Source organism: Penicillium arizonense (assembly GCF_001773325.1).
Source record: "Penicillium arizonense strain CBS 141311 chromosome Unknown PENARI_contig003, whole genome shotgun sequence".
In the NCBI taxonomy this organism is placed as follows: Eukaryota; Fungi; Ascomycota; class Eurotiomycetes; order Eurotiales; family Aspergillaceae; genus Penicillium; species Penicillium arizonense.
The window spans coordinates 1,417,452-1,441,897 of NW_019173280.1; the positions used below are offsets into that span (position 1 = coordinate 1,417,452).

The 24,446-nt window shown below is 49.1% G+C and overlaps 12 protein-coding genes across 12 annotated transcripts; 6 read left to right on the plus strand and 6 right to left on the minus strand.

The window, feature by feature from the left end:
• Positions 1–342: 342 nt before the first annotated feature.
• fma-AT (acetyltransferase fmaC) lies at positions 343–1,275 on the plus strand (the record flags this gene model as incomplete). Its single annotated transcript, XM_022628839.1, has 2 exons — positions 343–447; positions 502–1,275. 2 exons carry the CDS (start codon positions 343–345, stop codon positions 1,273–1,275), a joined length of 879 nt encoding a protein of 292 aa, XP_022492054.1.
• A 390-nt stretch (positions 1,276–1,665) lies between these two features.
• On the minus strand, positions 1,666–3,052 carry fmaD (putative O-methyltransferase; the record flags this gene model as incomplete). Its single annotated transcript, XM_022628434.1, has 4 exons — positions 1,666–1,976; positions 2,032–2,492; positions 2,562–2,691; positions 2,752–3,052. 4 exons carry the CDS (start codon positions 3,050–3,052, stop codon positions 1,666–1,668), a joined length of 1,203 nt encoding a protein of 400 aa, XP_022491835.1.
• Positions 3,053–3,562: 510 nt separating this feature from the next.
• On the minus strand, positions 3,563–5,049 carry metAP (putative methionine aminopeptidase, type II; the record flags this gene model as incomplete). The annotated part of the gene is made up of 4 exons (XM_022628453.1): positions 3,563–3,619; positions 3,674–3,760; positions 3,813–4,936; positions 5,004–5,049. 4 exons carry the CDS (start codon positions 5,047–5,049, stop codon positions 3,563–3,565), a joined length of 1,314 nt encoding a protein of 437 aa, XP_022491427.1.
• A 1,990-nt stretch (positions 5,050–7,039) lies between these two features.
• Positions 7,040–8,513, plus strand: fumR (Zn(II)2Cys6 domain-containing transcription factor fumR; the record flags this gene model as incomplete). Its single annotated transcript, XM_022627998.1, has 2 exons — positions 7,040–7,046; positions 7,108–8,513. The coding sequence occupies 2 exons, from the start codon at positions 7,040–7,042 to the stop codon at positions 8,511–8,513; spliced, it is 1,413 nt and encodes a 470-aa protein (XP_022491361.1).
• Positions 8,514–8,766: 253 nt separating this feature from the next.
• Positions 8,767–9,301, minus strand: PENARI_c003G01264 (EthD domain-containing protein; the record flags this gene model as incomplete). Its single annotated transcript, XM_022628085.1, has 2 exons — positions 8,767–9,078; positions 9,140–9,301. The coding sequence occupies 2 exons, from the start codon at positions 9,299–9,301 to the stop codon at positions 8,767–8,769; spliced, it is 474 nt and encodes a 157-aa protein (XP_022491624.1).
• A 529-nt stretch (positions 9,302–9,830) lies between these two features.
• On the minus strand, positions 9,831–12,554 carry psoF (bifunctional monooxygenase/methyltransferase psoF; the record flags this gene model as incomplete). Its single annotated transcript, XM_022628589.1, has 1 exon — positions 9,831–12,554. The coding sequence occupies one exon, from the start codon at positions 12,552–12,554 to the stop codon at positions 9,831–9,833; it is 2,724 nt and encodes a 907-aa protein (XP_022491595.1).
• Positions 12,555–13,234: 680 nt separating this feature from the next.
• PENARI_c003G09556 (uncharacterized protein) lies at positions 13,235–13,762 on the plus strand (the record flags this gene model as incomplete). The annotated part of the gene is made up of 1 exon (XM_022628667.1): positions 13,235–13,762. One exon carries the CDS (start codon positions 13,235–13,237, stop codon positions 13,760–13,762), a length of 528 nt encoding a protein of 175 aa, XP_022491326.1.
• Positions 13,763–14,372: 610 nt separating this feature from the next.
• Positions 14,373–15,763, plus strand: fpaI (putative methionine aminopeptidase, type I; the record flags this gene model as incomplete). The annotated part of the gene is made up of 5 exons (XM_022628283.1): positions 14,373–14,507; positions 14,568–14,601; positions 14,667–14,980; positions 15,040–15,586; positions 15,648–15,763. The coding sequence occupies 5 exons, from the start codon at positions 14,373–14,375 to the stop codon at positions 15,761–15,763; spliced, it is 1,146 nt and encodes a 381-aa protein (XP_022492084.1).
• Positions 15,764–15,997: 234 nt separating this feature from the next.
• Positions 15,998–16,889, minus strand: fmaE (monooxygenase fmaE; the record flags this gene model as incomplete). Its single annotated transcript, XM_022628680.1, has 2 exons — positions 15,998–16,750; positions 16,815–16,889. 2 exons carry the CDS (start codon positions 16,887–16,889, stop codon positions 15,998–16,000), a joined length of 828 nt encoding a protein of 275 aa, XP_022492134.1.
• A 620-nt stretch (positions 16,890–17,509) lies between these two features.
• On the plus strand, positions 17,510–18,313 carry fmaF (Fe(2+)/2-oxoglutarate-dependent oxygenase fmaF; the record flags this gene model as incomplete). The annotated part of the gene is made up of 1 exon (XM_022628205.1): positions 17,510–18,313. One exon carries the CDS (start codon positions 17,510–17,512, stop codon positions 18,311–18,313), a length of 804 nt encoding a protein of 267 aa, XP_022491515.1.
• Positions 18,314–18,821: 508 nt separating this feature from the next.
• On the plus strand, positions 18,822–21,961 carry Fma-KR (putative PKS-like enzyme; the record flags this gene model as incomplete). Its single annotated transcript, XM_022628165.1, has 3 exons — positions 18,822–21,190; positions 21,238–21,592; positions 21,650–21,961. The coding sequence occupies 3 exons, from the start codon at positions 18,822–18,824 to the stop codon at positions 21,959–21,961; spliced, it is 3,036 nt and encodes a 1,011-aa protein (XP_022491354.1).
• A 52-nt stretch (positions 21,962–22,013) lies between these two features.
• Positions 22,014–24,277, minus strand: PENARI_c003G04300 (putative acetate-CoA ligase; the record flags this gene model as incomplete). Its single annotated transcript, XM_022628293.1, has 3 exons — positions 22,014–22,021; positions 22,084–22,488; positions 22,546–24,277. 3 exons carry the CDS (start codon positions 24,275–24,277, stop codon positions 22,014–22,016), a joined length of 2,145 nt encoding a protein of 714 aa, XP_022491692.1.
• Between the last annotated feature and the right edge of the window lie 169 nt (positions 24,278–24,446).

Below are 24,446 nucleotides of genomic sequence, written 5' to 3' on the forward strand. Positions count from 1 at the left end.
AGTCTTTCCGGTATCTCGATATTCTATGTCTGACACTATCCCGGCTTGAATGTGGGGCTAGAAACTACACGGATTCTGGAGTAAGGACATCATGTTACCAATACGGCCCCCACGGCCCATATATCCAGCCATCGAATCGGCGTCCTTAGCTTCTTCGGCCCACAATTAGCTCAGGCAATCGGCACCGAAATATCACCGATATCCACACCGAAACCACCCCCATGTTCGGATTGCAGTACATTGTTGCACATTTCGCGTTGATATATACAACATGAATGGTAGCTCTGCATACATTTTAAAAACTTTGTTGCGTGCTACTGCAGAGAGCACGGACTGTCTACAATGAATCGCGAGGATGTTGAGTTTCCTACTTTTGATGGGTTGACGTTACGTGGATGGCTTTACCCAGGGACAATCCGTGGGCCAGCTATTGTCATGAATCAAGGGGTACGTACGGTTATGTATCCTTACTTGGAAACACAGTCCCCTGAATATTTCTAGTTCAACACCCCAAAAGAGATTTTATTACCAGACGTTGCGGGCTGGTTTCAGCAGCAGGGAGTAACTGTGTTGCTGTATGATAATCGTTGTATCGGTGCGAGTGACGGCGAACCACGCAATGATGTCAAACCCGCCAAGCTTGTGGAGGATTTCCACGATGCTCTTACCTTCATGGCTCGTCATCCCATGGTCGATGAGGACAAGATCACCCTCTATGGTTACTCATTCAGTGCCATGACGGCACTTGTTGCGGCTGGTCTCGACCACCGTGTTGGAGCGGTTATATCTGTGACGCCTATTGCCAACTACGACTTTAGAGAGAAGGAAAAGAATAACGTCATGGCCTTGGCTATGCAGGATCGTGTTTCTGCTATCGCAGGTAATGACCCGGTCTACATTCCCTTTGTCGGTGACGATGGCTACAACCCAGCTGGTTGGGGTAACCAATACAACATGGAGCAATTTCGAGCCTTCCTTGGCACCTCGTTCTTTACCAACCAAACAACAGTCCAGAGCTACTACCACGTGCTGGCATGGCAGCCGTATGGCGCAATGCGCCTGATCAAAGGGACGCCGGCCATGATGGTTACCCCCGCCGAGGACACTATCTCGACGCCCGCCGATCAGAAAGCTGTATTTGATATGATCGCCGAGCCACAAAAAGAGTTCGATCTAGTGGCCGGTAGAGGTCATATGGATGTCATTAACGGAGAGGGAGCAGAAGAAGTTCTCCAGAGGCAGCTTGATTTTATGAAGAAATATCTAGACTTCTAGTTCTTATAAGACCGATTTTGATACATATAACGGAAGGGCTCATATTTTGGGCATGCAAATTTTGTCTTTGCTTTTTCCGTTGTTTGGCGCCTTCGTCATGGGATGCAGAAGCCGAATTTTTGTTTAGGAACGTCCTGCTTGGTCGGTTGTCTATTTGACCCACGGAGGCTTTACACCATATTTCTTAGAAGAGATCCAATTTAATTTTATTGAACAATACAGCTCGCGCAAGTATACCACGACGAGTTAATGTAGCGCCAAGCTCTCAACGCTGTAGGCAATCTATTTGCACTTCCACAAATATATCTATGCCGATCGAGGGGTGTGCCGAGCCGGCACATGAAAGGGCTGGTCTCATTTTTCTTCTAGATACAAGCAATACGGCTCTGTTCATGGCAACTCGGCCTCAATAATGCTCTCGTACCCACGACCATCTGGGTAATACTTGACTAGCTTGAGACCAGCATCCTGAATCACCTTGCTCCACACGGCCTCTGTCCTTTCATTAGCCGAAGCCTGCAATACAAGGCAGTCCATGGCCGCTTGGTAGCAACTGGAACCCGTAGATGGGATCACAATATCATTAATAAGCACTTTCGAGTAGCCGCGCTTCATGACGGCGCCGATCTGTTTAAGGATCTTGACAGATGTCTCGTCTGACCAGTCATGCAGTACGGCATGCATGAAGTACGCTCGAGCTCCTACATTCCGGTTAGCCTCCTTGGACACTGCACAGGTAGACGACCAGGTGCCCACCTTTAATGGGCTGCTCAACGCCCTCCTGAAACAGATCATGTGCCACAGTCCTTATTTTGTCCGTCGTGAGATTGACAGGACCGACAACCTCTGGTAGGTCCTCCAGCACAAGGGACCCAGCGGGAAGGTCTGGGTGTTTCTCAGCCACGCGCATAAGATCGATGCCGTGGTGTCCGCCAACATCCACAACGAAAGGACTACCATCGCTAAGGTCGGCGCCGTCGAGCAGTGCTTGTGTGTCGTAGAACTGCGGCCAAGGTCTCTTTCCTTTCGCCCACACATCCATAAAGGATGAGAAACTCTCCTGGTGTACGGGGTTTGCGCTACATCGCTCAAAGAAGCTCTTCTTCTCGGGGAAGGTATCGATGTAGCAGCTAGCCTCGTCGTCTACCGGTTTACGGTAGTTGGTCTTGGCTAAGAAATTGGGCCAGTGCATGGCACATGGTGCGACGTGATCTGTTCTAGTAGTTCATTGCTCGTTAGTCCGTCTGGGGTCGATAGATACACCGTCAGTAGAGGTTGAAGCTCACCTGATGCGAAGACCTGGGGCAATCTGAGTGCTCTTATCTCCGATTGCGAGGGAATAAGGCGTAGGTGCATAGCGGTCGTTTGCCGTTTCCTGGATAATGTGGTTGGCAGCCATCAGTCGTAGTTGATGACCTCGTGAATTAGTTAGTATACATATTCAATGTCACTATGATAGAGGTAGGAAAGCTATACATAGAAGCTCAGGTTCTATATCTTCCTTGCTGAGGCTGGCCAACTCGCTCACATCTTTTTCGCCCCCACCAGCAGCAGCCCACGCCTCAAACATGCCAATATCGATGAGGGTTTGAAGCACAGAGAACATGATTGGTTCCTCTATGGCGAGTCGCATTGTTTTTTCTTCCTTCGTCTCTAGCTTGTGGAAGAGTTTCCGGGCCGCCAGAGCCAGCCGCTGTCGCGTGGCATCCTGGCCTTCAAAAATGGCCGCGTCGACGGTGTCAATCCTTTCGATTAACTGTTGTGCAATGCCAGCCATGGTAGAAAGTGTTTGGTCTGTGTAAAAGAGAGCGTCGATGCTTGCCAATGTAGTCAGATATTTGTGGTCTACACCGGATAAGAACAGTGTTAGCCAGCAATATTTATGAATCCTTATATGCATAGAAGCGGATATACAAGTACAATGGCAGTCCGATCCGGCGCATATCGCTCCGACTAGAATCCAGAGCGGGCCAGAGATTTCAGGCGGGGCATAAGCAGTATGTAAGACCGAAAATTAGAATACCCTAAACCGAAGATCAATCCGCCCGAAACATCGGCAGATGCGCAAGTATAGCCCGATCTAGAAGTCAAACACATTCATTATTTGAAGCTATGAAAAGTGGAGGCAATAATTTATAAGATGCGGAACGTAGGAATAGAACAACGTAGTTCCCTTTTTTTCTTTTGGTACTTGTCATTTTCTGAGTATCTACTCACGAATCACGATACCTATTTCTGTAACTGTATGAAGCCACCCTAATCAATGAAAAACACCAATATTGAACATTTAAAAGTCATCCCCCCGACTAATGACCTCTTTGACGTTTGGTCGAAGTAGAATGGTCTATTATCCAGCATTAGTATTTATATCTTCTTCAGAAAGTTCCAAATGACTTACATGTTCAAACTGTGCCGTATAAGTCCCTTGCTTTTCATTCAGAGGGGGATAATCTTCAACAATCCCGGATTTTACTAGGTGATTCAACTATGTTTCTGTTAGTCAAGAGCTCCAATAAGGCCATAGTGGAAGTTCTTACACCGAGGAGATACTTCTCTTGCCCGATCCTGTCCAAATAGCGTCGACAGAAAGGGATCGTGCTGAAGTTCTTCTTGATAGCTCCCAAAACCGATCTGGCAGATGACAAAGTCAAGTCTTTTCTATTCGCATCACCACGCAATGCGTAATGCGAGACTTCGCCTCCTTCCACGTATCGGCCGCTACCGGTGCTGCCAAAGGTTTCGATAGCAAAAACGTCCCCTTCTTCCATCTTTGTCATATCGTCTGACTTGATAAAGGGGACACTCTTGGTGCCATGAATAGAGTATGGAAGGATTGTGTGGCCGCACAGGTTGCGAATCGCCTTGATCGGGTGAGTTTTGCCGTTGATTTCACACTCGTAGCTTTCCATCGCCTCCTGAATATAACCGCCCAGTTCTCCCACCCGAACGTCGATGCCAGCTTCGCTCACACCAGTATTTGTTGCATCCTTGACGGCAGCGAGTAGGTTGTCATACTTAGGATCGAACGCCATCGTAAAGGCGCTGTCTACAATCCGACCGCCTACATGAATGCCAATATCGACCTTGAGTACATTGTTCGGCGTAAGCACCGTCTTACAACCGGTGTTTGGGCTATAGTGGGCGACGACGTTGTCGATATTCAAACCTGTGGGAAATCCCATGCCGGCTATCAGTGAGTCGCCTTCGATCAAGCCATCATGGCCAACCAGACGTCGCGCGCTATTCTCAATGCCGTTGGCGATGTCGAGGAGCGTTTGACCTGGCTTGATGCTTCTCTGTGCCCACTGACGGACCTGACGATGTGCCTCAGCTGCCTGACGATAGTCAGAGAGGAATTCGCTATTGAGGTTGTCAAGGTACCGTTTCTCCTCGTTGGTGGTTCGGTACCGATTTTCGTTCTTGTATTCGACCTCTTCGCCCTTGGGAAAGGTGTTGTTTGGGAATAGCTGCGATATAGGGATCGATGGCGGATCGGTCTGGACTTTCTGTTGCTTCTTCTTGGGTTTCCTCTTTTTGTTCTTTTTCTTGGCAGCGCCGTCAACAGCTACTGCTGTGGTATGTCCAGCGACATCCTCGTCCGAGTCCTCCGCTTCCTTCGAAGTGACGTTTGCTGCGCCGGGGCATCCACTTCCACCAGAATCTATGCGGCGTATTAGCTGGTGTTACCGCTGGGTGTATATGTCGAGTATGAGATTTCAGACTCTTACCGCTGATGCTCGGCGTCTCGAGAAGCTTTGATGGGTCGGCAGTCATGTTCAGCACAATTGGTCGGTCGTAGCCTGCATTGGCGAGGAAAAACGAAAGCCAGGTTGGGGGCCCAAATATTGTGCCAGCACAGAGGATAAAAAAACGTGTTTTACTAAAATGACTACCACCTGCCTGGAATGGATCCCCTGCTATAATCTAACCCTATTAGGAATGTCAGCGTAACTGTATTTCACCATGCTAGATCAGGCCAAAATGTATTAAACTCTTTCAGCTGCCTATACCGCTGTGCTAACAAGGTTTGTTAACTGACCTCTTAGGATATGCACTTTTAGCGGTAACAATGATTCACGTAACGACATTTCAAAATCCAACCGATCCCCTCCGAGGGGCAAATATCTATTGTCTAGGTCTGCGGATCGGAAGGGACCCCGCCTACAGTGCCCACGCCACTCGCTAGATCTTATAGAGAAATCAAAAAGCTTTAGTATTACCGAGTACTACTCGATAAGATACAATTACTAACCTTACACCTTTTCTAACAAGGTTAAACTATAGCAGGGGGGTCATTCTAGCCAAATGGATGCCATGTTAACAAGACTTCAACAATCGAGGAACATGTTCCGAGTACACAGCCTGGACAATGAGAAGTGGGCCATGCATTAGGGCGACGTTTTGCATTGCATCCACACTACTGTCATTTAGACGGTATTTTACATCAGCCATAGCCTACGAACCAGGCTTATGTTAACACGTTTCCAAATACATATACATTTATCGCTCGGTTACTAGTCGAACCCAATCAAGTCTAGTACTGTTTCATCTTGAGGTGAAGAACCCCGCGTTCGTACGTGAGATATACTTCGTTAGAAATGTCATGAATTTTCCGAGACAATACCAGGCGTCGATCGTGGCAAGAGGCCAAACATGGCGATACATTAGATCAAAAGTCAAGGATAGCCATCTTCCTGGGATATCAGATAACTTAGACATCTAAATGATATCAGCAATCTTAGATAAATTGACGTTCGCGGCTAATGGTGAATCCTAGCACGAAAATATATGGTTATTGGGTGATCTGGTTGATCCGCCGATCTGCTTGTATGGGATTACTACAAGCAATTGCCTATATAGGGCAAATGGGGTGACATTTACAGGACGGGACGCTAATCATGCACGCTTATGCGTCTCCAGTGCAAGTTATTACCAAGAACAGGCAGATAACCCCACTTACAACCGTCGCCGGCCGACGTGTTGCAATCCTTCAGGGCCCCATCGGTTTGATGCCAAGGCGGAACCAATCCGGTTTGCCTCATTCTCTGAATGTAATTGGGCCGTCGTCTAAATTGAGAAGGTGTAAGCCGAGTTAGTGCATGGAGTAACATGCATACGGGAACAATGAAGGTGATGATTACGCTCTATGCCCTTCTGGGTGCCTGACGACGATCCACTTCGATTTGCCTCGGCCCGCCCCCTGTTCGAAGCGCCCCAGATGCTACCTAGGTGACTAGTGATGCAGATCCCAATTATTGGCCAATGACAATGTCTATCATGTCGGCCCACGATGTCCATTATCTGCCAAGGGCGTAAGCTTAGTGCAAAATACGAGTGTGCAGTGAGACTCGAAAACGGTTAAGTCTGTCAATTGGGACGTTACGAAACACCGAAAATCCCGATATCCCACAATTTTCGGTATATAGCTCGTGCTTCTTGGGTTCCCTTTTCTGTTCAACGTTTCTCCAATTAGGAGACCCGTGCACTACTTGCAGTTGCAGAGCCCGAGTCCCATCGTTAGCCGAACGTGAAATGAACATGCTTGTTCACGACTTAGGATTTTCTCATCGAGCTTGCGACCGGTGCCATGGCCAAAAATTACGTTGTCGACGAGAGAGTAATAGCAACACTTGTGTGCGCTGTACTAGGGCTGGCGTTCGATGTACCCCACGGCCGATGAGATTGCGGTCTCGAACCCAATCCAACAAGAATACTCAGCAGCAGTCGCAACCCCATGCCGATAATGATAGTACACAACAACATCATGGTAAGTAGGCAATGTACGATAGCTACTCCGCGTAAATGATGCGAGGCTTACTCGGGTCACACTAGATCAAGAAGAAGGCGATGATACAAACAACGACATCTCAGACCACTTCAATTATCTGCCGATGAGCTTGCTCGATATGCCAACCGACTTGAATCTCGGACTGGATTCATCCTCGTTGCAAGCCGACACCCAGCCTACACTGACGGCACGGTATGGTCCACGGGGAGAAAGTCTTCACGCCAATCAACAGTCATACCCTCAAGCGCCGTCTCATCTAAGAACCGGTGAACAAGCGGTACAAACAAGCTGGAATGGTGTTCCCAGTCAACATACGTCAAACGATATGTGCGACTTCTCATTGTCGACCACGGTGCACTCCTCTTTCCCCTCGACCTATTCCAGGCATCGCGTATCGCTGGGGAGAAACATGTCCCCTCAGAATGCACACCATACACACCAGCAATCTCAAGATGACATGATGCCGGAATTTGATGAAGCAGGGGGGAATCCGAAAGGCTCTGATGGTAAAGATTCAGGTACAGATTCTGGCTATGGTAACGAATTATCTCCATCCGATCTACTACAGTCACCTTATGATGATGATGCACAAAATCCAGGCCCACAGCTGCGGGGCAATCAGCAAGAAGAAGATGAGCCTTCGGATCCAGCCTCTGAGACACATCAATCAAATATGACTTCCTGGATTCGCATGCTGTCGGATACCAATGTTCAGCTTCACCAGCACATGCAGTCAATACCCGTGGTTGAAACAGGACAAAGGTCGCGGAGTAGTTCAGGAAGCTCACTGAGCTCCATGGAAGGGGAAACACGGCTTCCAGTGGATTGCACAATTAAATTATCAGGTCAATACACGGCACTCTTAACCAGCATTTGCGCTGGATTCGAGTCATGCAGGGCATCCAACGACGCCCAGACATTAGCACAGTTCACATTGGACCAACCGTCCCAATTGCTTATTCTTTCCAGCTACCTGTGCCTTCTCGAATCCTATGACAAAATCCTACAGCATATCAAGGCATGGTTAGAGGTACGGCTGAAGATGGGCGTCAGAGGCAGCGTTACCACTCTGAATGACGAGGAGAGCAACTTTTGCTTCCCGACCCAGCTTCCAAGCCTGGCTGTCGGGTCATTTGAGCTACCCAAGACGTCGTCAATTCAAACGGTTGTGTTGGCGTGCATTCTGGAGACAAACGTGATGCACATGCATTCCCTGATACGGGAGATTATGAGACCTACATCTAGCATTGTCACCGGATTGGCGTCAAAGTCTGTCGCTTCGGGCCCTCCGCCCACAGAGAAGCGCAGTATGAATGGGGTTGCAGATGCCCGTGGTGGGCTTTCTAGCGTAGCAAAGGTGACTCTGCAGGCAATTGAAGCCAATGAGGATTCCACTTTACAGCTGGTGCATATTGTTTCGAAATTGGCTCTTGGGCGTGTTATGCTCTGATCATGGGGTACCTGCTACATGCAGTAGGCGGGTGGTGTCTGCTCTTCATATCAAAAAGATATGGTGGTGGTTTCCAAAAGACAAATATATATGAAGATAGTGTGCTATTACAAAAAAAGCCCTGATGCGTACAATTTCAGAAACCGACCCAAGTCTAATGTATCTTGACTAGTTCAAGTACGAAGACATCGTATAGTAGTTCGGTCAAATTGATCTGTTAGATCTCCATCTGTACCATGGCAAGGATCTCCCTCTATGGCGCCTTGCTCATCTCCGTAAAGCCTGGGAAAGTAGGTTTACCAGCCTCATCAATGTTGACTACTTTGCCATCACTGACGTATGTCTCAATCCAGCCGATACTAATTTCTGCGCCCTCACCGCTGATAAACGGCCCCTCCTCTGCCTGAAGCGCCTGGAAGTCCGCATCTGCTGCGCCCTTATAGAACGTTTCCATGTCACGAAACAAGAACTCTACCTGAGCGTCAAATTCTCGAATCCGCCATGGGTTGCCGCGCATGTTGTTGAGTTCCGTTGTGAACTCACGAAAGGACTTGGGGGCAAAGAACTAGGGAGACTGCTGTTACTTTGAAATTCTCTCGTAGATTCCATCTCAATTCTGTACTTACGATAGAAAACCCTTCTATCCCATTTTTGGCATGTAACTTGGCTGCACGGCTGGCATGCTGTTCGGTCACCCAATGATAGAAATCTTCTTCACTGACATTAGGTTGGCGATAGTGGGCCACCGTCATGCGCAAAAGGCGCTTCTTCTGGATAGGTTCGGCCATGGGGATGGAATGCAATTTCAGGGAGCCTTCTGCACCTCCATAGTGGTAAACTGCTTTATTTATCTCGCTTACTTGAGAGAGTCTTCATGCACTGCTGTGAGGTCCGACGTAGCCTAGGGTTACTCTTCGGCTGTCGTTGTCTGCTCCCGAGCACTACCACCGAGCGTGGGGACTTTCGGTAGCGCTTGTGTGTTTGTATTGTAATTGGTGTTTCATGTCTGCACGCATATTCGTTCGGCAGATGTGCACATGCAGCTTACCTTCAACGCACGTCAATCACATTCCGATATCGGTAGGTGCTCGTGCTACAAAATTTTCGCTCTTGTAGGACTGAATCTGAACCGACGCACCGGGATTCGGGAGCAGAGCAGGGTTACCGCTTTATCACGGTTTGACTATGTCAATGAAGGCTTATTTCAATATCGATAGAGAAAAATAGATTTGAATAAAATTGGCATGTACAGAGATGGTGTTAAACGTGACTTCAAACGTAGCTTTAGACATTTCCGATAAATCTAACTAAAGGGAATCAATGCCCATTGGTAGTTTCACTGGCCAAGGCAGTCGACAGTAGCAGACAGCTATGTCTGTGTGGTCCGGGAAGATCGTACGCAGCTAGATCGACGCCAGAGAAGCCAGTCTGCTTGAGCAACTCATTCCACTGCTCAGGAGACCGTAAGGGGCTCTCTATTCTCCCTTCGTCGACGCCAGCCCACCAACCAGAAAGCGGACCAAATGTGAGGTTATAGAAAGGAGTTAATCTTGTGAGCTCTACAAGACCGAAGACACCGCCGGGCTTTAGTAGCTTGCGTACATTGCTCAATGTTTCCGTCAGACGTGCTGTGGCATGGATGACATTTGCGGCAATGATCAAGTCGTATGCGTGCTCTTCGAAACCTTGCCTTGCCGGGGCATCCTCAATGTTTAGGACCTTGAATTTCAAGAGGTGCTCCCATTTTTTCATCGTCGTTTTCCCAGTATTGAAGAAGCCTGGCGAGAGATCCGTGTACATGTATTCAGCACAGAATGCCTCGCCATTTGGGCTGCAGAGGCCGAGGACTTCCGACGTTGTGCCTCCTGTTCCGGCTCCAATCTCCAGAATTCTGATGCCTTTCCTCTGGGAGGTGAGGATTTTGACGTATTCGGCCACGTAGCGGTTAGCGCGTCTACCCTCGTCGGAGAGATAGACCCGGAAGAGCAGATCACCTCTCATAATATGTGCAAGGGCGTGAGTTTTGCCGGTCAGGATGTTCACAATTTCTGGGCCCATCCTTGCAATCACCTCGCCTTCAATGCCTAACTTGGAAATCAAGTCTTCGAGTCCTTCTGCTGTTGAAGGTGCCTCCTGGACGAGTCTTTGTCCCTCCTCGGAATCAACAAAGTCTTGCATTACTTTCCACCAGTGGACCCGATAATCTTGCTTCGGGCTCAGTCCGCGCCTTCTCATTTCCTTGACAGCCCTTTCAATGTAGACAGCGGTAGTAGCATTGACGAAGTTGGATTTGCCCGCCACAGTCATGCCAACTTTGTCGGCTTCTAGAGGAATTTGGACCGACTCCAACATCTCCGGGGTGACGTGGACCCCTCCGACCGTGTTCATCTGTTTTGGCACACCACGGCTAGCGTTCTTAGCCCCTTCAAGAGGCGTGAAGCTCATGCTTGACCACTGAGTCTCCAGTTCCTTGATGAGCCAGGGCTCCAAGTTGACAATTCCACCAAAGTAGAACATGATTCGGGACGGCTTTCCGGGAATGTTGGTCCCGACAAACCAGGAGCCCTGCTCGTGTGCATGTTTGGCTAGGAACGAGCCAGCCCACACTTCCTCGACGTGTGTCGTCCACGCATTCATGGATTCCTTAGACACATCGATCTTGGCAAGCCCATTGCTTTCCATATGCTCTATGGTCTTGCCAATCCAGCTTGCGAATGCTTCTAGACTGACAGGCTGGTTACCTGCGGGCAAATGAGGACCGCAGACAATGAACATGTTCGGATAACCGTGGACCAAGACACCCGCGAATGTTTCAAGTCTCTGCATCCAAGACTCCCGCAGTGACTGGTTCTTACTCCCTCTGATGTCTATCTTGTTCATGGCTCCGGTGCCTGAATCGAAGCCCATTGCCAGGATGATCATGTCAAGCTCATATTCCACCCCAGACGCAGTCTTGATCCCGTTTTCGTAAACGTCTATTTCCTTTTTGCTGATATCAACCAACTGAACGTTCATTCGATTGAATGTCTCATAGTATCCATCTGCACAAGGAGGACGTCTCGCGCCGAAGGGATAGGTTGGGCATAGAAGCTCAGCAGTATCAGGGTCGCGAACGATAGAACGGATTTTGCCACGAATAAAGTCAGCCGTAGCCGCATTGGCATCTGGATGCATGAATGAGTCATCGAATGTGCCAAGCTGAAAATCGTAACAACCGCGCGACCAGCCAGTTTCGAAGACACGTTGGATCTCTTTCGGGTCGCCAACACTCGTGACAGTTCTCCCCGAATGCTTCACGGCGTGACCCGCCAGGTTAACTTTGGCAATCTCCCAGGTCGCAGCAAAATTCTTCTTGACATCTTGCATTTTTTGCTTGTCGAGAGGGTAGTTTTGCGCTGGTAGCACGTAATTCGGTGTTCGTTGAAAAACGGTGAGCTTTTCAGCAATGGGGGCAAGTTTGGTGATCACTTGGATGCCTGTCGAACCGGTTCCGATCACACCGATTCGCTTGTTTTGAAAATCGACCTCGTGTTCCGGCCAAGTAGAAGCTTGATATACCTCCCCTTTGAACGACTTCAGCCCAGGAAATGACGGCTCCTTGGGAATAGACGTGATGCCTGTGGCAGGGAGGAAGTATCGCGAGGTAGCCACACCCCCATTCATAGTAGTGATCGTCCAGAGATTGTCACAATCGCTGTAGTGGGCTGATTTAACTTCCGAGTCGAACTGAATGTTCTTGCGTAGGTCGTAGCGGTCAACGATACGACTCAGATACCACTGAATCTCCTCTTGTGTGGGATAACGCTCAGTAAAGTCCCATTCTTCCAACAGCTCTGGCAGGAATTTCAAGGCGTATACCCAAGCCTCTCCATCGGTCCGACATCCAGGATAGCGATTCCACCACCAGGTGCCTCCTACATCTGACCCCGCATCGAAGCACCTTGCTGTCAAGCCCAGTCGGTCGAGCTCCCAGAGAGATCTGACACCACTGAAGCCTGCGCCAATGACAATGGCATCATAATCTGGAGTTATGTTACTCATAGTGAACAACTGGATTCGTGTTGTGAGAATATGACATGAATTCGAGGCACGAGAAATGAAGTATAGGTGTTTTGAGCGATAGTACGCAGAATGGATCACGCCTCACTATTCTTTGGTATAATTGGCACACTCTAGGATGGGCCTCTGAACTTACATCATCACGGGCCTTGGAGAATGCCACAGCTCTCCTGCTTGGGATTGATGGCTATGTCGGTATCTCCAGACCGAGACCGTTCCCGAACAGGAAGCAAGTATTGTTTGGTCAAGGTTACCCGTGTTAGGCGTCGCCGAGTATACCCATCTTGCCTCCGATGCTTCTACGGTATGGTTGAGATTTGACACATGCAGGGATTCGGTGATGCCGAATCCGACCCCAGTACGGCGCTGTCGCCGAATAGGCCAAGATCAGGCAGCAACTCTTATAGCAAACGTTAGAAACAGTGGGTCTTCTCCTTCACCTGTGGCAGGCAGAATATGTCGCCTCCCAAGGATCACCGGAAGGGGCCTCTGTCGGGTGGGGTCCTTGGCGACAATGGTTGTCAGTCTTGGTATAAACGCTTTATCACGGGTTTGCTCCCCCGATAGTCTCGGCGTAAAAGATTGTAACGCTAATAGGTATATGGTATTATTAAAGTCGAATAGTGAAGCTTTGGGATAGACACATTTGAGCACAACTCACCATGGCCTCTCCATTCGGCTCAGACTATGGCTCCCAGCTGGGAACGGCCCTTCTGCGCATCTCACCTCTTGTCATATCGTCAGCATCCTTGATGTTTAGCTGGTCGCAGGACATCTCTCTTGGCGCTTTCTTACACCCGTCCCTACGCAATGACCCAGCCCATCCTAGTGGCAAACTACTCCCACGATACCTGCCCGCTTTCATGAGTCCTGGTATCTGGGGTATCGGGTTAACCTACCCTCCTGCCACTGTCATTTGCGTTATCAATGGGCTAAGCGGTCAGACCCGCGAGGCTCGCAACCTGTACTTCGCCGGCGCGCTGCTCAGTATCGCCCACTTTTGCTGGGGGCCAACCATGTTTGCTATCCTCGGCCGCATTGGCGATGTTAAGTCGGCCGGCGTTCCAAACGAGGACGCGCTTAAGGAATGGCTGCCCAAACACCGGGCACGAACGCTGCTGGTGAATGTTCCCGCCTTTCTTTGCATTTTGACTGCCACATTGGTCACTTTCACCGAGGGTCTTTCATAAGACCTTAGTGCTTAGGGCTTTAGGGTTTTGGCACTACAATGGATTCCTTACCGTCATTGATCAGTGTTTGACACAGGTGCCTTGTATGTATCTCTGAATGGAACCATACACTATTAGCCAAGGCCGGAATATGTGACGTGTCCTTTGGGCGTGTTCCGTAACCACCCCGAATCAATTCCAAACCACGCCGAACTGGTACCCGCGTGTATATCTGTATATCATGTGATCTATTAACACTATACCGTACCCAAGTCCGCACTTCTTGCTTTGTCTCATGCTTCACTTTTTTTGTGTGTGTGTAAAATTTAGAAACTAGTTTCATCGGGTGTGTTTTTAATTTTGAAGGCACTTTGCACGGAGACGATGGGGAATTGGTAAAACAAATACTGCGTCTTTCCTAAGGCAGTTAGACAGGTGGCGCGGGGGCCCACTTAGAACAAAGGGGCGGTCCGCTTAGGATCGCCCAGATTTTATGCGACAAAAGGGTTTTTGGTTACATTGCTTACGTTGTTACTGTGGCAGTACTAGCCCAGAAGAAATACCAGTTAATAAGCTGTCATCCCACACCACCTCCTCCCACTCAAGCTGGTATCTCAAAATAGCCGCCACCATGTCCAATCCCGAGCAAAAGTGCTCAGGGGCCGATTGTGACAATGACGCTGGGACTTTGCAATGCCCAACGTGCCTGAAGCTGGGCGTCAAAAGCAGTTATTTCTGCAATCAGGACTGTTTCAAGAGGAATTGGGTGGGTTACATCTGCCTGGGCATCTCTTCTAACTGAGAATCTAACATCGGTCGTATCCAGTCCACCCACAAGGCTATGCACAAGACACAAAATGGTAATCGCCTCGTTCGGGTCACATACACTAGCTACTTGTGACTTTGTTCTCTAATCACGATACAGCTAGTGGACTTTACAACCCTTTCCCGACATACCCATACACTGGGTCTGTCAGAGCCGTATACCCGCTCTCCCCGCGACGAACTGTGCCCAAAACAATCAAGCATCCCGACTGGGCCAAAGATGGCATTCCAAAGCGTGAGATGCGCTTGAGTAGGTCCAAATGGGACCTCTTGGATGCAAAGGGCCAGGAGGCTATGCGCAAGGTGTGCCGTTTAGCTCGAGAAGTACTCGACATAACTGCTGCGGCGATGAAGCCCGGCGTGACCACAGACTACCTGGATGAAATTTGCCACCAGGCTTGCGTTGAGCGAGAGGTGAGTGCGGTTCACTCTTGTGTTAAACATGTCAAGTTGCATGCTAAAGCGTGAGGCAGTCATATCCTTCGCCACTCAACTACAACCACTTTCCCAAGTCATTGTGTACATCTCCGAATGAGGTTGTATGCCACGGCATCCCGGATCAACGAATTCTTCTTGATGGCGACATTCTCAACCTCGACATCTCTCTGTACCACGGCGGGTATCATGCTGACTTGAACGAGACCTACTACGTCGGCGACAAGGCGAAAGCGGATCCTGATTCGGTCAGACTTATCGAAACAACGCGGGAGGCCTTGGATATGGCTATTGAGATAATCAAACCAGGTACACCGATCCGCGAGTTTGGCAAAATCATTGAAAAGCACGCAGCCTCTAGGGGCCTAGTCGTCGTCAAGACGTGGGGTGGCCACGGTATTAACTCGGAATTCCACCCACCCCCTTGGATCCCCCACTATGCGAAGAACAAGGCTGTGGGAACATGTAAACCTGGGATGACATTCACGATTGAACCTATCCTGACTTTGGGTACCAACCGAGAAGTCTATTGGCCAGATGACTGGACAAACGTTACGGTGGATGGGAAGCGGACAGCACAATTCGGTGCGTATAGACCTTTCAAAGGCCATTTACAGGGTTTAGGTACTAACTTGAAACTTGATAGAACATACCATGCTTGTCACAGAAACAGGCGTCGAGGTTTTGACGGCCAGACTGGAGAATTCCCCCGGAGGGCCGATTCCCATACCGGAGGTTGCAAACGGAGATGCAAAGAACTGATGATACGGTCGAGTGGAGGGCCGGTCACAAAGGGCCTATCGGATGGGGAAGGGCCATACATCTGTGCGCAGATCTACTCTATTCGTGTATCTGAAGCTGTGCGTCTTATCATCATTGGACCTTATCTAACAACACAATTATTGCATATTTCTATCACCAGACTTGCAATATACATGTGTTTGAAACCATTGCAGTGCCACTGCTGGAGCTGCAGGAAAGGATTTCCCTCGAGTTCTAATCGCTTTTACTTAATCTTGATTTGAAAGACCTCAAACCCGGTGTATCAGCACTAACCAACGTCCCCATCCAGTTCTCCGTGCTGTCCTTGCGACTCTTGACCTTCACCTCGCCTCGTCCAAGCAGAGTCGGATGGCAATTAACATACATACTCTCATATCCACCAGCTTTCGTTATAAACGTCTCATGAAAGACACCCACATGACCGGGGTTGTGCTGGTTATAGTATGCCCAAATCTCCTTGTGTAGCGGTTCTTGGGCAAACCTATGGATACTTTCCACGTCTTTGAAGAAATACTTTATAAGCAGGGTGTTATTGGAGCTGCGCTCGCTGCCTCTCCAATTTTGCACAGCCAACAGGCCAAGCTCGTCCTTACGGCGAATTATATCCTGTTGCATGGCGAGAAACTTGGTCGAGATTTTGAGCATGTGGGGTGCAAAGATCCCCAGTGGGTGATTGTATTGTATTCCTAAGTGGAACACCACCACGGAGCCCTTCCCTGGTCCAGGACCGTACTCTCCATCTTTGCTTGGGATCTGCGCGGTAGTTCTTCCCGGGACGACGTCGGTCATGAACAGATTCGCTTGCGGTTGGAAGCAATTTTTGATGGTAGTGAGAATGGATATGAGGAGAACGGTCGCACATGGGATAGCGGAGTAGTGGAGGGGGAGGATGGCGCAGAGGCTTATCTGCATAGCAGAACCGATGCAAAAGAGTGTGCCGAGATTAAATTGATTCGGGAGAAAAAACTATTGAGGGTGACGTTAGCAGTTGCCTTGTTAGCTGCTGATTCTGAATGATTGGGTGGCTTACGGAGATGTCAGAGGCCGTGAGATATCGGCGTGGCTGTTTTGTGGACGGGAGAAGGGGCTTCATAGACTGGTCCATTTCAAGGTTTGTAGTCGCGATATGTCGGAGAGAAATCACGTTTCCCACGGTCTTACATATATATACTTATCCTTCAGGGATATGGGCCGATGCATTGCTGCCTGCGGGGTACTGTTTTCTCAAATATTGAACATCAAGGCCCCTTTGTGTCATATTTTAGCTCTTTTGATGAGTGTTTACCAGGCTATATTTGCTGTCAAGCAGTAAACCCCTAGTGATATAAATGAGGGATAGAAAGGCCTTGTGATGCCTAGATGTATCTTTCGAATGCGGTTATATATTCAAATCCAATTGGCTCTCTCTCCAAATTCTCTCCTTTTTTTATTTTGTTTACCCGATCAGGCTGTCAGTGGTATTCTAGTGCTGTGTCTTCGACCGAGGGCTTCGGTCCTGTTTCCTTCCGTAGCTGACCGCATTGACCCTTGCCGCTTCATCAAGTCAGTATGCGAAATTGTCGGAAGCATGCATGAAACTTGCCGAAAGCCTGGAAAATGAAGAGTGGACACGATATTAGTATTAGCTAGTCAATGAATGCCCTGAGAGATGAAGAGTGACAATGCATCGCTGGCCCCTGGAACCACCAACAATCTCGGAACATCCTCGGTACCTTGACATTAAACATGGAAGAGGCTAAGGCTCATCTCAAAGAGCATGGCTGGGTCAAGATTCCTTCGGTTCTCTCCAAAGAGGAAGCTCAAGATGCACTTGACCGTCTCTGGAGTGCGAAAGCTGCCATCGAGGCTAGTGGTGAAGCGACTTTCCAGCCTATCTTGGATCCCAACCCTGCCAACGTCCGCATCTTTTACCTCCCAGAGTTGGACGCATACTGGAGAGAAATGCTCATCAACCCGACCGGGTTAGACTTGGCCAAGTCCTTGCTGGGCGACCAACTGCTGGTCAGCAACTTCTCTGCCAACATTGCTCGTCCTGGTGCAGAGAGCATGGCTCTACACTCTGACCAGAGCATCGTTCTTCCACCGCCGTGGTTGGATATCTGGGCAGTCAACGTGATTTGGTGCCTGACTAGGACGACCAAGGATAATGGAGCGACCTTGTATATCCCCGGTTCAAATAAGTGGACCACCTGGGAGGATGTGCCCGATAACGCACCGGATTTGCTGGTCCCATTTGAAGCTGATGCGGGCGATATTGTTGTTATTGATGGGCGCCTGTGGCATACCTCTGGATCCAACATTACTAAGGACGAGGATCGTGCCATTCTTTTTGCCTATTACTCCGCGCCTCACATGCGTCCTCTGACGAACTGGTCAGCAAAGCTGCCAAAGGAGCTCCAAGAGAAGCTTAGCCCGCAGATGAAGGAACTTCTCGCACTGAGCCACATTGGATATGTTGTGAAGGGCGATCTGACTTATATGGCTCAGAAGTATCCCCCAAAAAAGGATGCAACTGCGGTTGTCGCTTGATTCATGATAGTGAAGGAGAATGTGTACATAAAATGGTTATATCAGAGTTGACTCAAGTACTAAGGGCAGTTTGGAAACATAGGTGCCTCTACAATGTAGAAGATATTTTTCCATAATCGTTTTACCTGCACGATAATATCCAGCAGGGTACTTCTGGGTATGCGAATGAAGTAGAAGTAAGTTGATGTTAGTAATAGTGGCATTCATGGTGGCCTGGCTGTTGCTGCTGCACATAGGGTCACAGAGGAGACGTTTCACCGGGTGTATCCGAACCATTCGGAAGACAAAGAATAGGAGCAGTCAGCTGCCTAACTAAGTTTGATCCTCTCCCTCCGAAAGATTTCCAGTGTGGTCATTGGCCGCTACCAACTTATCCTTATCCTCAGCCCTGGCATGAAACTACAGAACATGTAACTTACTAAATCCTATCCTGACACTTCCCCTGTATGTAGGAGTACACTCCCTGTGATGCTATCTTTTCCCTCTTTTATCATCAAACAAAACAGTCATGTTGGAACTCCCTCGTGAGCTGTTAGGGAGTCGAGACCCACGTGTTACAAATTATGAGCATAAATGGCGCCGCGTCTTCAAATTAGAAGACTTGCCGTGGATAGGAGATCACCACATACAGAATGAGCCCGTTATCCCAGCAGCTATGGTTTGCGTCATGGTCCTTGCGGCCGCGATGGATATCAGCAATGGCAGACAAGCAGATATCATCGAGCTCTCGGGCGTTACCATAGGACGGCCGATCGTACTAAGAGCACCTTCAGTGGAGCTTGAGACCTCGCTCAGTATCACCAGCCTCATTGACTCTGGTAATGCGCGAATTGACTGCATTCAGGCAGAGTTCAGTCTCAATGAGGTCGCAGCGCACGATCATAAGATGGCCACTGCAGCTAAGGGAACATTACGCGTCACCTTTGCAGACCACGAGTCAACCGACCCCTCAATATTATCCTCCACCAGACAACCCAAGCCGTGTGGATTGATACCTGTCAACGTCAACCAATTTTACGATTCACTCAGTGAAGTAGGCCTGAGCTATCGTGGAGCTTTCAGAGCTTTCACTTCTGCTGAGAGGCGCCTGGATTATGCTTGCGCTGTCACAAATACGACCGACGAAGCAGGAGGTGTATCAGGATTGCTTCACCCTACCAGGCTAGAGGCCTGCTTCCAGACGCTTTTACTTGCCTTCGCCGCCCCTCGAGATGGCGCACTATGGACGCGCTTTACGACTACAAACATCGGTCGTCTGACGTTGTTTCCACATTCATTTGCCGGCCTGGATAAGCCTGCCTCAGTTACCGTCGAAGCACACCTACAGGAATCTGAACCAGGGTATGAGGCAGTGTTATCCATGATCAAAGGGAACATTGATGTCCGCAGCTCAGAGACCGGCGAGTTACAAATACGCCTCGAAAGTCTTACCATGAGCCCCACGATTTCCTCTGCTGAGAAGCAGGACAAACTCATGTACCTGAAAATGGCATGGCAGCAAGACATCCTATCGGGAGTATTGCTCGAGCAAAATAATAATACCTCCTGTCACCAGGGGTTGGGCCTCTCTGACGGTCACAGGTATATTCTGGCAGCAACCAGACAGATCTCACATCGCTATCGAAAGTTAAACATTATCCGAATTGGAACGTCGCCTATCAGCTTGGTACAAGCCGTGTGTCAGGATCTGGGGGAGGCTATGAACTCATACATAATTATGGGTACATCGTACGGGGCCATAGCAGGAATGAGGAGGGAGACGATATCACACGACTTGCCTATCAGGCTTGGAGTCCTCGACATTCCAAAGGGTGTTGGAACTTTGTACGAGCCAACCGCCCTCACTCCAATTGATCTCAGCTCTTTCGACTTGATAATTGCTCTGAATACCTCCAGAGATGAGTCTGTTCCATTGAAATCTATGCGAGGTTTCTTAAAACAAGGAGGGTTTCTACTGATGACGGTGACGGTAACGGAGGCCATTCCGCCGGAAGCAATAGACACTACCTGCAAGGAATTACACCAAAATTTGCAGAGAGCTGGGTTTTCTGGGGTTGATTCATTGCAAAGGAACCGAGAAGAGGATTCGTCCTTTGTCATATTGTCGCAGGCCCTCGATGATCAGGTCAGCTTTCTGAGAGCTCCGCTTGAGACGACACCAGCCTTTGCTAGAAGAGGAACACTTCTTGTTATAGGTGGCCTGTCGCAAAATACCAAACAATTTATAGAGATCATCGAGAGCAGACTGAGATGTGTGTGGGATGGGGAGCTCATCGTGATTAGGTCCCTGACCGACTTGAACAGCCGGGACTTTGAACAAGTGGAAGCTGTCCTTAGTCTCACCGAGTTGGATTATTCGGTGCTGGAGAATCTCAGTTGTGATACATTTCACGGCCTACATCAACTCTTTGCCAAGTCTAAGATAGTCCTGTGGGTTACCCACGGCGCTAGAAATCAAAACCCGCACCAAAGCGGTACAATTGGACTTGTTCGAGCCGTCCAAGCCGAAAGACCGGAGAAGGTTCTGCAGCTTCTTGATTTGGATAAGATATATGGTAACGAGTCTCTTGTGGCAGAGAGCTTCCTTCGGCTTATCGGGGGTGTTCGGATGCGAGATGATAGCTCAAGCATGCTGTGGACTGTTGAACCGGAGCTGTCTGTCCAAGGAAGCAGACTCCTCATTCCGAGAGTTCTTTTCGACAAAAAGCGCAACGATCATCTCAACTCTTTACGGCGGATATTGAAGGCTGGAAATCCCTCAGGTCTTTTCTCGCCGAGTAAAACGTACGTTCTTATTGGCCTTAGCGGGCAAATCGGCCAGTCTATCACCAGATGGATGGTAGAGACTGGTGCGCGCCACGTTGTGATCACAAGCCGGTAGGTACAGAAAAGACTGTATGTGGAATGACTACTAACGGTAATAGAAATCCCAACAAACACATACACTGGAAAGAAGAGCTAGAAAAGACAGGTGCCAATATTGTGATTAAGGCAGCAGATGTTACAAAGAAGCAAGACATGATTAATCTCCACAACCACATTCTCGGGACAATGCCTCCCATCGGAGGTGTGGCAAACGGTGCAATGGTTCAGTCTAATTGCTTCTTCTCCGATCTGACGTACGACGTTCTACAAGAAGTCCTTAAACCCAAGGTGGACGGGTCCATGATCCTGGATGAGGTCTTCTCTGATGATGATCTGGAGTTTTTCTTGTTGTTCTCGTCCATATCGGCTGTGGTTGGCCAGCCATTCCAGGCAAATTATGATGCTGCTAATAATGTAAGTTTCCCGAATCTTCGGTTTGATTCAAGTCATGACAAACTGATCACTGCGTAGTTCATGAATGGCTTGGCGTTCCAGAGACGAGCTCGCAACCTCCCTGCCTCGGTGATCAACTGTGGTCCTATCATAGGACTTGGATTCATCCAAAATATTGATTGCAGTGGGGGATCGGGGGCTGTGATTTCTACCTTAAGAGGCCTGGATTACATGCCTGTCTCCGAGCGCGAGTTTCATCACATATTGGCTGAAGCCATCCTCGTGGGGAAGACCTATGAGACACCAGAAATTATCACCGGGCTAGAAACGGTCTCAGAGAATTCCCCACCATTCTGGCACAAGAGCTTGATATTTTCACATATCATATAGGAATTATAGCTTGTCCACTAAATATGCTAATTGGTCATATTCTTCTGGGCTACTAGCTCTCTATGATTGTAAATATGCCCATTCTCATACCGTCTCTCTTGCCTCAATCGCCTTATGTTTACCCGTGTTCTTGTTGAAGTACTCCCGAATCTTGGCTCTCGCGACTTCTACAGCCGTTGCGTCCTCAATTGTGCTCGGTACTTCAACACTCCGATCGAAGTCACCGTACACCGCATTCTCCACCAACTCCCGAAGCACACGACGTAATGTCTTACCGGACCTCGTTTTCGGTATCATATTTTTGCCCTGTACTAAGCCTCCCAACGCGGCAAATGCTCCAACCCGGCTCCTGACCAGTGATTGAATCTCTTTCGCGACGTTCGCTGCTGGTGTAGCAGAGCCTGGGTGGTCCGACACGGAGAGGGAGATAAACGCGAATGGAAGTTGACCTTTGAGTTCATCTGGGATAGCAACCACACACGATTCTGCGACCTGGGGATGTGAGGAGATAGCTTCTTCGATAGCTCCTACATGTGTTATAAAATCAGTAACTGGGAGGGTGTCAAAAAAGGGATGGAACTAACCACTTGACAATCGATACGCGCTAACGTTCAACACGTCATCATTTCGACTCATCACATGAACATATCCATCGTGATCAATCCATCCCGCGTCTCCAGTATCCAGAAACCGGGATTGAAACCTTTTCAAATAGCTGTTGTAGAATCTCTCCTCGTCCAACCACAGCGTGCTGAATGCTGTCGGCCCAAGAGGTAGGCCTAGCACAATGTTTCCCATGGACCCTTTTGGTACATCTTCACCCTGCTCATCCACGACTCGAACATCAAAACCTGGCATAGGCTTTCCAGCACTCCCTGGCTTAATTGGAGGGAGCTTTTGACTTGTAGTAACCTCATCCCTCAACCCAGTATGAGGCGCAATCGCTCGGCCGGTGATCGGAGATCCGGCTTCGGTTGACCACCAATTATCGATGACTTGTGCCTTGTTTCCACCGTGCTTATCAAGCAGCTCTTGGTACATGGAGATTAGGGTTGGCTCTGACCGCTCGCCAGCGAGGAACAAAGCTTCTAGAGACCGCAAGCCTCCACGCTCCCCAGTCTCGGACAATTTTGCATTGCTAGGGTCATCTTGCTTGATGGCTCTCAGTGCTGTTGGTGTCGCAAACATGGTGTTCACCTTGTACTGCTCGACAACTCTCCAAAAGGCAGACGCATCAGGCGTTCCTATAGGCTTGCCTTCGTACAAAACGGTGGCGGCCCCGGCCAACAATGGCGCGTATAAGATGTAAGAATGGCCGACCACCCAACCAATATCTGAGGCCGCAAACATAACGTGTCCCGGGCCGGTGATGTTGAAAATATAATCGATGGTGAATTGTAGGCCAACCGCGTGACCGCCTGAATTGCGCAACACACCCTTTGGTGCTCCAGTCGTACCGGAGGTATGCATGATATAGATCGGCTGATTGCTCTGCACCGGGACACAGTCGGCTGTGATACCCCGTGACCCGGCGTTTGTCATCAGTTCCTGCCACGATGATTCCTTTGCGGTGTTTGTCCTGCAACGGAAGAAGACCTGTTTTATCCAGCGCCATATGTTCCTCCACCAACTATTTGAACACTTCTGGAAGTTCCAATGTAGTTGGTTGCGCTGCCATACGATTATGTGTGAAGGCTTGTGGCATGAAAGCTTCATCGCTTCCGCGACGAGTGGTTGGTATGCAATTGGTGGCCTATTCCCGACGATGCCGCATGATGCAGTGAGAAACACATCAGGTTTGCAAGCCTCAATTCGCTGAGCGAGAGCGTTTGGTGCGAATCCTCCGAACACAACTGAGTGGATTGCTCCTAAACGATTGACGGCAAGCATGCCAACCAAGGCAGCCGGGATCATGGGCATATACAACATGACCACATCACCCCTCTTAACCCCTTTCTCTCTCAGCACACCCGCCAGCGTCTCAACCTTACTAAGGAGTGTGTTATAGGTAATTGTCTCCTTTGTGTTGGTGACCGGACTTTCGTAGTAAATCGCAGGTTCGTGTCCGTTGCCCACAGCGACGTGTCTGTCGACGCAGTTGTAGCAAGTTGAAATTTCACCACCGGGGAACCATTCCCAGGTCGGGTGAACGGTGCCACCTTGCAGACTCTTCTGAAGTGTCCGGAGTGCGGTGTCAGGTTTCCTGTGCCAGTGAAGGCGTTCGGCTTGGCGCGACCAGAACTGCTCCGGGTCTTGTAGACTCCGTCGATGAGCTTCATCTTGTAGATAAAGAAGAGTTGATGACGTCGAATCCATTATTGATGGTCGGATGCACTCAGGAAATGAATGAAGACAAAGAAAGAGCTGCCACTATTGGTGGCTTAGGGTTCTTGGCTGATAATATGGCATTAAGACCTAACAACCAATGCTGATTTGTGCTACTGAGTCAATGGACTGAATGCCATCTTAGCACATGTTGTCAGCT